This window comes from Coturnix japonica, chromosome 14, assembly GCF_001577835.2.
Source record: "Coturnix japonica isolate 7356 chromosome 14, Coturnix japonica 2.1, whole genome shotgun sequence".
In the NCBI taxonomy this organism is placed as follows: Eukaryota; Metazoa; Chordata; class Aves; order Galliformes; family Phasianidae; genus Coturnix; species Coturnix japonica.
Genome location: NC_029529.1, coordinates 8,182,331 through 8,194,946, shown reverse-complemented (window position 1 = coordinate 8,194,946; position 12,616 = coordinate 8,182,331). Strand labels below are relative to the sequence as shown.

The 12,616-nt window shown below is 41.9% G+C and overlaps 1 protein-coding gene across 1 annotated transcript; it reads left to right on the top strand.

Moving 5' to 3' along the window:
- Positions 1 to 56: 56 nt before the first annotated feature.
- On the top strand, positions 57 to 12,396 carry TMC7 (transmembrane channel like 7). The gene is made up of 16 exons (XM_015877088.2): positions 57 to 165; positions 335 to 569; positions 2,580 to 2,725; positions 3,061 to 3,228; positions 3,433 to 3,518; positions 4,005 to 4,150; positions 4,533 to 4,680; positions 6,019 to 6,189; positions 7,137 to 7,294; positions 8,268 to 8,382; positions 8,868 to 8,965; positions 9,254 to 9,437; positions 9,755 to 9,885; positions 10,145 to 10,300; positions 11,057 to 11,135; positions 11,405 to 12,396. Exons 1-16 carry the CDS (start codon positions 102 to 104, stop codon positions 11,462 to 11,464), a joined length of 2,145 nt encoding a protein of 714 aa, XP_015732574.1. The 5' UTR covers positions 57 to 101; the 3' UTR covers positions 11,465 to 12,396.
- The last annotated feature ends 220 nt before the right edge of the window (positions 12,397 to 12,616 follow it).

Sequence of the window (12,616 nt, the reverse complement as noted above, 5' to 3'; positions counted from 1 at the left end):
CGCCGGCGGCCCCGACCCACCGGCAGCCGCCGCCCCACAGCTCCCCGAGAGCCGCGGCGCCCGGAAACGGCAGCGCGGCGTCGGGGCGTCCCCGAGCAGACATGAGCGAGTTCGGGGCCGGCGTGGAGCTGCCGGGCTGGGTGGCGGACAGCCGCAGCCGGGGCGGTAAGGGCGGCAGGTACCGCGGGAGAGGGGAGCAGTGCGGGGCCGCGGCAGCGCGGTGGTGGTGGTGAAATGGGGCTGTGGGGGGAGCTGACTTTGCGGGGTGCCGGCGGTCGCGGGGTGCGCGCTCCCGGCCGGGTGCCATGTTTTAAGCGCTTCCTCCGTCTCGCAGAGCTCTTTCCCCCCGAGGAGCCGCCCGCGGCACCTGTGGGCTTCCTGCAGGAGCTGCCCAGCTACCGCTCCGTGCTCAGGCGCCGGGCCGCCCCAGGAGACGTCGAGGAGCGGCGGGGGAACCTCCGGGGAATCGCCGCTGCGGAGCTCGGGGGGCCGAAGCCCGAGGGAGGGGAGAGCGGGGCCCTGCCGCTCAGGGAGCTGCCCGTGAGCATCGCCGACAAGAGGAGAATAAGGTTCTTTACGCTTGCATTTTTGAACGCTTTTAAACATGACCTGCTGCTAAAGGTATGCAGCACATGCGTGAGATGAAAGGCAGGCACAGAACGGAGCTTACTTGTCCCTGCGGGGCACTGTTTTGAGAAGAAGTTGCTCAGCCTCTTCTGTCAGGAACCCGTCAGGCCCCACCTGCAGCAGTGTGGCTGCATGGCTGGGTGAGGGAGAGCTGTGAACGGGAAGAACACGCTTCAAACGAGCAGCTGATGTGCTGCAGATGGACGAGTTTAATACCGGCTTCCTCTTGTCTCAGCAGTTTGTGCTTCTGAGGGTCTCAGCAGCTGACCCGTTACTGTGAGCAGCCCAGCCTCCTTGTCAGCTCTCTGAGCGCTGCTGTTGCACTTCTCTGTTGCATTTGTGCCCAGACGCAGCATGTTCTCTCTGTTGTGGAATTGATAAGCGTGAGGCAGCTTTTCAAGATAATTTTCTCCTTTCACATCCTGTAAGCTGTTCTCTGCAGTGAGCAGTTCCTGTCCTTCAGTGTGGCTGTTAGTGGGCTGTATTCTGACTTGTAACCTCAGCTGTCTCATATCTTACTGCCGGGTTGAAAGCTCTTGAGAGCAGGGAGGGTACAAGTTGTTCTTATGACGTCCCCATCCAGCCACATTTGGACCTTTAGATCAGGTGCTTCACAGCTGTGGTTATGAGCTGGGGAGGAGGTGGAAGTTCAGCCCTCCCAGGAGCTGTACATCAAACAGTGTTTGGTGCTCCACAGAGAACAGGAACAAATTGCTTGCAAGAGGAAAGCTGGTAAAGTGGCTGGACTTGGCTAAGAACTGCTAGGGTCTGACCCTCTGTAGGTGCACAAAGGGCTGCAGAAGGTCTGTGACTCAGTGCACTGAATTTTATATGATGTTGGGTGAAGCTCTACCCCTCAAGAAATGAAACTGCAGTTCTGTGGCCGTGGTTCTTGTCAGGAATGAAGCTGGGATATCCTGAGATTGTTTATGAGCATCTAGAGCTATGGGATTCTGATAAGGTTTCTTGGCACTTCCAGGGATCAGTAATTGTGCCTGTATTGTGCAGCAGCTGCCAACACAGCATGTTTGATATAATAAATGCTGTGAAAGCTGAACACTCAATGCCTGGAACAAATATACAGCCCACGCCTTGGTTTAAAATGCAGAGCAAACACAGGCCAGACAGTTCTCCAGAGTGTTTGTTTAAAACATTACATGCTGCAGCCTGTAGTTGTAGAATGGAATCTTTTGTGAGGATTTATGTTTGTGCTCATGAATGGGGTCTTCTGTTCCCTGTTTGATTGCTGCAAACCGGGTTTAATGTGGATCCCTGCTCAAATATTGATTTCGCCTTAAGCTGAGAAGGATGTGGATGGGATCAGCGCACTGATATAGCTGTGCTCCTGGTGCCGTATGCAGGTGGCTTAGTGTGTCACTTACACATGTACCAAATGTTTTAAAACTGGAACCTTTGTTGTCTGCTCCATTGGCCACCTGCATTCCTAACAGTGCCATTCTTCAGCACTTGTTCTGTGCAGGTCAGTTTTCAGGCTGTGTTTCTGGAAGAAAGGAAAAACCATCCAAAAGGAAAAAATGCAAATATGAGCCACTCAGAATTTTCCTTGATGCTGTTGCTGAATACGCACCAGTTTGTGCAGTTAAAGTATATACATATGTTACAAAAAAATCACCAAAGAAATTATAGACTATTTGTGGGTCATTCTTGGAATTTGCAACTACCATTTACTACCATTTTTCATTATTGTCACTGTACAGCAACGTATTCTGAGAACAACTTATTCTTGGATGCCAGCATTTTTCAAACTCGCTGAGCTGCCTCTTCACAGTGAATTGTAGGAAAATGGAATGATTAAAAATTAATAATAGGGGTAGCGAGCATATGTTACTGCAACTTCTAGTTCTGATATCTCTCTGAAGGCACCATTGTGCTTGGTGCTGTCACTTGTGTTGAAAAGTATTTCTTGTGCTCAGTAATTTCTCATTTCTTAGGGATTCCCCGCAGGCTGATATAAAATATTCTTCTGGGTGGAATCAGTGGAAAAGAACTCGTAAATCATGGAAAAAAGCTCTCAAGGATATCAAAGAGTTGTCGTCTTATATGAAGCTTTGGCGGCATGATATTCACAGCATCGAAGGTATTCACCTTCTGTTGGTTTCTTCTCTTTCAAGGTGCATCTGTTATTAGTGGTCTTCTGTGTGTGAGCCCAGTCTCCCATTTAACTGTATGGGTTAAACAGTTGCCTGCTTTCCTTAATTAGGAGTGGTAACAAAGAGGGAACATGATAAAATCTGTAACGAGTTGATGGAAATACAGTGGAGGAATTGATTAGAAAGTCACACTGCCTTTTCAGTTGTATTTCTAAAAGCTGACAGTACTGAAAACTGGCTTTTAGTAATGTTTCTACACTATTAGTATTTCAATTATTTTTGTCATTTCAATTAGTACTACACATGCTTGTTTTATCCCCAGGGAAATTTGGTACTGGCATCCAGTCCTACTTCTCCTTCCTGCGCTTCCTGGTCCTGCTGAATTTTTTAATCTTCATCCTGATGTTCAGTTTTGTTACACTTCCCACTGTCATCTCCAATTATGGAATTTTCAACAGTAGCTCTGCTAAAATTTCTCCAAAAAACACAGGTAATAATATCTCTGTATACTGCTGTTACTAAGATTCCTCAGTTCCTTTAGCTTTTCCCCTGCCCACCAGGACAGAGAAATTGTGTGTTGTTTGTTTTTTATTTTTCTTTCTTGAATTAAGAACTTGCCATATTTTAATTAATTTGAACCTGCAATCTAATGAGGATTACTGTGTTAGTGACTTTCCTGCCTTTCTTCTGACAGAGCCTTATTGCACAGTTTATACACCTAGTGGTAATAAGGGACTTGTTTACTTCTATACTTACCTCAAAGATTTGCTCACTGGCACTGTAAGTAATTTGTTGTTTTATTTTTTTCTTATATTTCTAAGTTTCACATAGCATGTAAAACATGAGGATGTTTTACTTAGGAAATGATGCTTTGGTAATTCTGAAAAACGAGAGGCATAGGCACCACTTGGTAAAATTAGCCTTTATCCTTAATTGGTGAGATAGTAGCTTTCAATTTTTGAGAGCCCATGCTATAGCCTGTGTTTCTCCTCTCCAGCTGCTAAATACTCCATGAGCTAGAGCTTGCTCCCTGCTGTGCTTGCTGTGTAGGTTCTTGTCACAGTGCTCCTTGATTGGAGAGGTGTGGGATTCTATGCATGTGGTGTCCAGGTAAAGTTTGTTAGAAGGGAATCTACAGACTTTTGTAGCCTGCTTGTGACTCCAGCAGTAATTTTATGTTTACAGTATGCTTTGTTTGGGCCAGGTTGGATTGAACAGAGCAGTTGTTATTGTTGTGTGTTCATTTTAAACTTGACCTTTTCACAGGGGTTCCTGGAAATGACAGCTTTGTTTTATGGCTATTACGCAATAGATGCTGCGTGGATCAGTGTCCTGAGATATAACTTACCTCTAGCATACTTGCTAACTACATTTGCCTACCTTGCACTAAGTCTCCTCTGGATAATCAAAAGGTAAAGATGTTGGTATCCTTCATTTACTGCTCCTGTTGCTCACTTTGCATTCTTGTTTGTAGGGGACACTGAATTACAGAACAATTTCACATAGAAATTGAGGAGCTTTTGCTAAAAGTTACGATGTTTCAGTACCCTTTGTTTGGTTCTGGGGGAGCTGAACCAGTGAAAACAATAATATATTGAAGCTCTGTTAGCTTCAGTTGACTTTGGTTCTTGCAGTACCACTCAATGAAATTTTCTCATAGATTTCTTGATATTAAAGACTAAAGCACTGTATAATAATGAGCCAGGTTGCTTATAGTGTTGTGTGTGTGATTGTTTTTCCTCGTGGTTACATCATTCATTAAAGACATATTTTAATGTTGTCTTTTTTCTTTAGATCTGTGGAAGGATTCAGGCAGAACTTAGTGCATGATGTAAATCAGTTTCAGAGTTATTGCAACAAAGTCTTTGCAGGCTGGGACTTCTGCATTACAGATCTAAATGCAGCACGGCTGAAGCATCGCAGCTTGCTATACGAGCTCCAAGTGAGTAACTTCTTAATTTTTCTACAATTCCTATTTGCTATAAATATATGTAGAAGGGTATGATTATAAAGATAGTGGAATAGGGGTAAGAAATAGTTTACACTGGGGACAGGGTAATCCACATAATCTCATTTCTAGTTGTCACATTGTACCACAGTTCTAGATAAGAATTGGTAGCGAGGTTGAAGGCCCTTCCCCCATCCACTGGAGACTGAAGCCAAACCCATTTGCTGCTTGTGTTATCTGTCTCTTCCTCCCACTCCGGCCCTGTTTCCTGTATTAGTTTCTACACAATCTAACAGGAAAAGCTCGTCTAGCTGTGGGTAAAACCTTGTACCGCTGGGAGTCAGTTTGAGTATACTGGGTTGTAAGTGTGCTAGGCAGCTGTTGCACTTAAGAAACACAGAGAGAGCTAATGGACTTCCCAAATCATAAGGGTCTATAAAGGGAGAACCTAAAATGCTTTTCTGCTGAAACTAGAACTATTTTTTTCTATCTAAACTGGAAGAAGAGATTCATATTATGAAACAGTGACCTCTGAAAAGATATTTCTACCTCAAATCACAAAGCAGTAATTGATGATTTCATGAGTTACAGTGAGTTGCTTTCTGTTTTGGTAAAGTTTGGTTGTCATCCGAAGGGATTCCTTTTTTCCTTTTTTTTATATATATATTTTTAAATCTTAAATCTTTTGCCTCAGTAATTCACACCTTGAAAAAGGTTTCCCATTAATGTTACTCTTGAATGAGGGATGGCATCAGAAAACACCTGGGTAACCTGTGCTTTTTGCTCAGTTTATATTGCTTTCACAAGTAATGCACTGTTTTCACATCAGCTAAGCTGAAACCTGCTAAGTTGATGTGACCAGCTTCTCTGGGCTCTGCTTGTTTTCCTGTCAGCCTCTGATTTTTCTTCATAAAGAGCAGAAAAGTCCAAGTCGGTGTGCTGAGGGCTGGTTGCTTACCTGCAGAAGTATAGAGATGAGTGGTCTGATACACACTTTTCAAAGTGTAGTACCAACCTGAGTCTCTCACAATAGATGTTTTTCTTAAGGACATATGTAACTGATACAGTAGAAGAGGATTACAAGATGCTTTTCTTTGGGTACAGAGCTCCAGACTAACAGCATGCTGACTAGGGCTTCCATTCCTGTGTGGGCCTGTTTCTATCAATGAAAGGGCACTTTCAGCCTGTTTAAACAGCCTTAGTAGTGACCCTCCTGGAAAAAGCCGTAGATCCAGCATCACTGAAGCAAGAATATCCCAGAGGCAAAAGATGGAGCGTCAAGACTTGCATTCTGCATCAGAAAATGATACATTATTTTTCTTTTGTTTGTAGACAGACTTGGAGGAAGAAAGACTGAAGCAAAAAATAGCTGACAGGACTATGAAAGAAAAGCTACGGATCTACTCTCTGAGAATATTTATAAATCTAATTGTCATTGCAGTTTTATCAGGCTGCTTTTATTCTATTTATAGAGCAACTGTTTTTTCTCAAGAAAACTCCAGTGTAAGTATCAGCCATAATGTTATGACAGATTAAATTGGGGCTGGTGATGTGAGCAAGAATTACTGTGAAAGAGTCAAGTATCCTAATATAGAACCTTTCACGTAGAGGTTTTGAAACACTTGTTTTCTAATGACCTATATTTTTTTAATAGCAGGCAGCGAGAAGGATAAAAAGGGATGTGCAAGAAAAAATAGTGGTGGCTTCCTTTAATACAGAGGCTCCAGATGCCAGTCTGTGCCTTGTAGCTAATACAGCTGAGAAGAAAAGCAGTCTTCTCTTTCTTTCCAGTGTAGCTGTTCTCACTCCTCCGATCTGCTCGTACAAACACTTGTGTGTCTTGGCACTGATATAGCTCAGGGAATGATCTGGATAAAACAAACTTTAATTATGATCAGCTTTATGATCTGGTTCACTGTTCAGCTGTAAAAATAAACCGCAAAGGAAGGTAAAGACTGCAATCTGTATTGTGGTTTGAGTTACAGCTGTGTGGGGAAACAGGAAGACTGATCAGGGAGCCCTTTGCAGAAGAAAAGGTTCTTGCATCCGTATTGGAAAGAATCAAGTTTGATGGGGTGTTCCCCTCTGGCAGGACAAACAGATGGGAAGAGTGATTCAGAAGCAGAGCAGCAAGAACAGCCAGCAGTTTCTCAATAGTAATCGAGTTCTCTATAGGACACCAGGGTTTAATTAGCCTGCTACAAATGGAGACTTCAGTCTCTTTCCTCTGTTCGTTGATGATGTGATGGACACTGGCTGTGTAAGAGGAAAGTTGTATTCTTGATGGACTTCTCTAAAATGTCAGGATTGCAGAGAGAAGTGAGGACTGAGGACTTTGAGTCAACAGTAGTGTTTGAGGACAGATAGAGATGATAGCACGACACTGAAGAGAGCACAGTGCCAGACATGTCTGTCTGTGTGTAGTGTCATCTTTCTCTTTTCTTCTACAGAATGTGAACGGTGTGGGCTTCCAGGCTAATCTCTTAGTTCAATATTTGCCATCCATCGTGATCACATCAGCCAACTTCATTGCTCCTCAGATCTTTTCAGTTCTGATCAGATTTGAAGATTATTCACCAGCGTTTGAAATCAGGCTGACATTGATGAGGTAAAGATATTTTTGCTATGGGGCCTTGGATGTTTGAACAACTTGTTCTTGGTAGGTTTGAGGTATTGTAAACATTCAAATATCAAGAGTCAGAGGTTGGACTCCCTGTAACAGGGCCTGGGCACTGGACGCCAAGCAGGCATTATTTGGCTGATGTTTCATTGTAAGCTCTCATTTCAAATCTGGAAACAATCTCCTGTTTTGATGACAGTACAGTGCAGTCATTTAATGTTCCAGTTTCTGTTCCATTTATCTGTGTGATCTGGACATCCTCAACAGTCTGGAAGTCAGTAGGTAAATTAGTAGGAAAGTGCTGACTGTAGAGCTGTGAATTCACACCACTTTGTTGCAGCAGTTCCCTGGATGTGCAATTATGTGTGCGCTGCAACTGGTTTCACACATGTTACAGTGCTGTACCGCAGTGAGCAAAGCAGGGCATTGCTCAAGGCAGAAGTTGAAAGTTTTGGAGTAAAAGATGCCTTAAGTTGAGTGTGTGGACTGGTGTTTGGCAGGTTAAGGTGGTAAGTTCAAGATCGAAGCATCTGAACATTGTCAAGTGCCTGTGCTTTGCATTGCTAGTTCAGCTAATTAATTGCCTCTGAAGGCCTGAAGCCACTTGAGGGCAGTGCTGCACACAAAGTTTTCGTGTGGCCTCTCCAGCTGTACTTGAGAGAATAGTTCACAGTGGGTTGAGTCCCTACCAAATGAGCCTGGGGGCTCAATGTAAATAACTGATTTAGGAACAATACAATGAAAAGAAACGAAGAACTGTAGCCTGAAGCTGAGAAGGTGAAAGGAAATTTAACCTACTACTAAAGATAGAAAATTGTGTGATATCTGCCTGCTCATTCCATTAAAAATGTTGCATTTTCAGTCTCCTGTGCTTCTTCATTGGGCTCCTCTGGCAGTTGAGTCACTTGCCAGAATAGCTGTGTTTTGGGAAGTTTAAGATTACTTTTTGCTTTCCTTGTAGGTGTGTCTTTGTGCGGTTGGCCAATATTGGTGTTCTCTTGTTCTCTCTATGGAGTCAGATCCACTGTGCCACTGACCGGTGTAAAGCCTGTGGATACGATTATGAACTCTATCCTGTAAGCAGACTTATCTTGGTCTTTAATCACCTGAACTTGTAGTAAGAGATTCTTTTTCCACGAGGTTTGCTTGTTTAAAAGTATTCAGAATTGGACTTGTGGTTCCTGCTTGTGTTGTAGTAGTGCTGTGTGCAAATATATCTGTCTATATATCACTTGTCATCCATATATTTAATGCTGATTATTCTATTATAGTAACAGATAATAATTTAGCAGAGATTTTCTGGCTACTGTGAAGTTCATTTGAGGTGGTGTTGTCGTTGTCTTTTTCTTCAATATAACAAATTGTCATTAAAAACAAATAGAATGTTTGGTTTGGATGCTCTGAAACACTTAAACGCTTCAGAAAAGGTAATTATTACAGTTGTAGCTTTATTGATGTGCACTGAGAAGATTGTTGCTTTAGTGATTGATAGCATTTTTTTATTTACAAGTGTCATTAGACTTTTGATCCTGATTTATTTTTTCCTGATGTTTTTTTCTAGTGCTGGGAGTCTGCAGTTGGGCAAGAAATGTATAAACTGTTGATATTTGATTTCATAATAATTATTGCTATGACCCTGTTTGTGGACTTCCCTAGGAAGTAAGTGGCTCGGCCTTTTGAGCATGCCTTTGCAAAATGATTCATGATTATCTTTATGAATTCACTGTATTTCTAACTAATTGACAATCTGAAAGTAAAATATTTCTGGTTGAGTACTTACCCGGATGCTTTTTTTTTTTGAGATTTCAATCTACTTCAGACATCTTTCTGTCTTGTCACTGAATGCTTTAATGCTGAATTTCTGTGCTCTGTGTATTTCAAAGGTGTTAGGGTTCAGCTAAGCTCTGTAGCTTCACTCTAGAACTTAACAATGTTCTCTGATTTTAGGTTACTAGTTACTTACTGCTCTTGGAAGCTAGTTCAGTGGTGGGGATTGCAGGAATTTGGAATTTCTGACAATGTCCTGGAAATCATTTATGGACAGACAATCTGCTGGATTGGAACCTTCTTTTCACCACTACTTCCTGCAATAGCAACTATAAAATACTTCATCATCTTTTACATTAAAAAGGTAACGAAGGGGTTTGGTGTCAATACAAACAAATAACAACAACAAAGAAAACATTTTTTTTAAGGCTGTTTCATAGATTGTATAGCACAGGACTGATGTTTTCTGGATCTGAACAAGTATGATCTGGATCAAACTGTTACTCAAAAGGAGAGATGTTGATTTCTACTAGAATGTAGAGTCTGTCTCAGTCTGTGTACAATAAAGGAAGGATGATTGCTTGTTAGCTGGTAGCATATCTGAAGGTGGAAAATACAGTTGGTGGGAAAGTAAATGTTAATGCACAGATGTGACATTCTTCCTCTTTTTTTTCTCTCCAGATCAGTTTGATACACACACGTAAACCTACGAGTAGGCCTATCAGAGCATCAAGCTCCAACTTTTTCTTCTTGCTGGTGCTGTTGATTGGACTCATCTTAGCTTTTGTTCCTGTGGGAATCAGCATAGCACAGTAAGTGACAATTGAACTTCTATGAAGTTGGCGTTTGCTTTAAGGTTGTCAGTTCCCTAGAAACAGATGAATAACTTTTAAATAATATAATAGAATACTGTATACCTGCTTATAATAACATAAAGTTATTATTTAGTTTATATATGAGGTGAAGTCTTTCCTATGAGCAAGACAGTGCTGGCTTGTGTTGGATTATCTTACTTTATGTTTTAGTGTAGCCTCTCATTTATCTTCTGATTTTATTTTATTTTTTTTTCAGTATCTCCTCTTCCAAGGCATGTGGGCCATTCAGGAATTTTAACACTTCGTGGGCTGTTGTTCCAGATACAGTACTTCATTTTCCAATAGGTCTGCAGAAAGTCCTTTATGGCATAGCATCAGAAGCCTTTGCAGTGCCTTTTTTTATGGTCGCCTGGTAAGTATTATGGAGACCTGACCTAGTTATAAATGGTTAGTTTCCTTCCTTACTGAGCTGATAGCAAACAAATTTTAGACCATATTTTTCATCTACAGTCAGAAGCATCAAAGCCCCTATGAAGCTCCAGCCCTGTCTTTGACCATTTATTGCTGTTTGTTAGCTTTATTCCACCTCCTCTTTCACAGCCCATTTCCCATGTTCCTCTTTCTCAGAACTGTTAAATGTTCTGCAAATTGGTGTTGTAAGTCCTGTGATCACAAATTCTATTCATTAAATTTTGTTTAAAAGGTTAAAAAAAAATAAAAATAGGGGAGGACTGAAATAGTCATTCTAGATAGATTCATAGATAATATTTGTTACAATTTCATAAAATTTTTAGGGTTTGAGGTTGGAGATGATGTAACTCAGCCCTGATGTTCAAAGCAGGGTAGGCTAGAGTAGGTGCCCAGGAACCACATCCAGTTGGGTTTTGAATACTGCTTGTAGTGGACACTCCACAACTGTACAATAGAGAGAAACCTGTCAAAACACAGCCTATAAAATCTGAAGTAGGCCTTGCCTCTACATCTTCTAGAGCTCTGTCCCAGCCTGACTGTAACAAAAAGCAGGTGCTTTTCAGCAGAGCTATATCCTACTGTGCCTTTTCCTTAGTTTCTTTTTATTTGAAGTATATATGTAGACCATACATGTAGACCTAATGTAGCCTTTTTGTTTGCATGGTGCTAATGTTTAATGCTGGTTTGTTGTTTGCAGCCTCCTTATGTTCTATTTTATTGCCTTGGCTGGTGCGCACAAAAGAGTTGTTGAGCAGTTAAGGGAGCAACTGGTTATGGTAAGGTTTCACCCACTATATTTTTGTAGTAGTTTTCCTTGTGGCATCCGTAATTAGGCATACAGAGGACAAACAGTCTTCCTGATGTGAGGTAAATGATTTCAAAGCCATTGTTAAACTTCTAGTTTAGGCAGTTGAGAGAGTGCTGTTAACCACTAATTAGAGTGCTGGTGATGAGAGCATCTATCTACTTCTAATAAAGAAATGAGTTAGATATAGAATTTGTACGTGTTTTTATCTGAAGTGTACTTTTTATTCTGTCTTTCCAGGAGAGTCGTGACAAGTTGTTCCTAATTGAAAAACTAACAGAAGCTCAGAAAAATTCTTGAAAACCACAAAAAGCCAGAAGTTCGCATGTGATGCTCCTGGAACCACTAGATAAGGGTAGATGATCTGCAGGATGTAAAAACAGCAGCTGACCAGTACTGTGATCTGTGTAGCAGGTGCTTAATGTTTTTGTTAGTGTTGATTATGCTAGTGGGCCTTATAGTTTCCAAGACTGGAAGTTTAGCTTATTTGTACCATATTAGACCTGTTTGAAACATTCTGTGGCAGGGTGTTTTACTGCTGCTACCATCTCAGAGCTGTTAGGATCACTGATAAGTTCCTGGTTTGTTTGTATTTTTCAGGAGTTTGGGGCAAATTATGATTAGAACTGCAACCATTTAAGAACTCCATGCTGTTTTTATAAATTATACTTGAAATAATTGGGGTGGGGTGAGTGGTTTGGGGGCGGGGGCTGACTTTTTCCCACCCAGATCTCTTTTAAAACGGAAGCAAAAGAGACACATGTCCGTGATTTGAAGTAGTGCAGTTGAACACTAGATCAAGAAGCATGAGGAGGATCTCACTGCTGTGCAGGAGCCTCTCGCAGATGGTAAGGCTGTACTGCTTGCATTTCAGCTCTGAACAAGTGCCTTGAATACAAGTGCCTCGAATACTGCTCCGTGTTCTAAAATGTGAATGTTTGGGCGTTATTTATAGTCAGAAATGCAGCATTCAGAGCTCGGCTGCTGCCCTTTAGATCTTGTTTAATGGACAGATGCAGCTGTGTGACTCAGATCGATGGTTCCACGTAACCTACGAGTTTCTCCCTCTATTTAAAGGCAGTTTTCCTGCACATTGCTGTGTACATTACTCGACATTTCCTGGTCGCACACTGGTGTTTCATGTAAGATAATTCCTTTTTACGTGATGTTTTGTAATGTTTTCCGTCCTCAGTTTTTGATTAACGTGTAATAAACCAAATTTTAAAATCCAGTATCTGATCTTTTAAAAAACGTTTTATTGGACGATGGAAGCCGTGTTGGCAGTTTGTTTTTTGGCTTTATTTGGCTGTGAAACACGTTTAACACGACGCTACCATGTGTGAGGCCTTCCATAGCTTCCCCCTGTGGCACCAAGCGGGATCTACCTCATGGCTCCCGCCTCATGGGCTCCCGCTTCCCGCCTCCCTTTCGTTCCTATGGGAACCAGGAGAC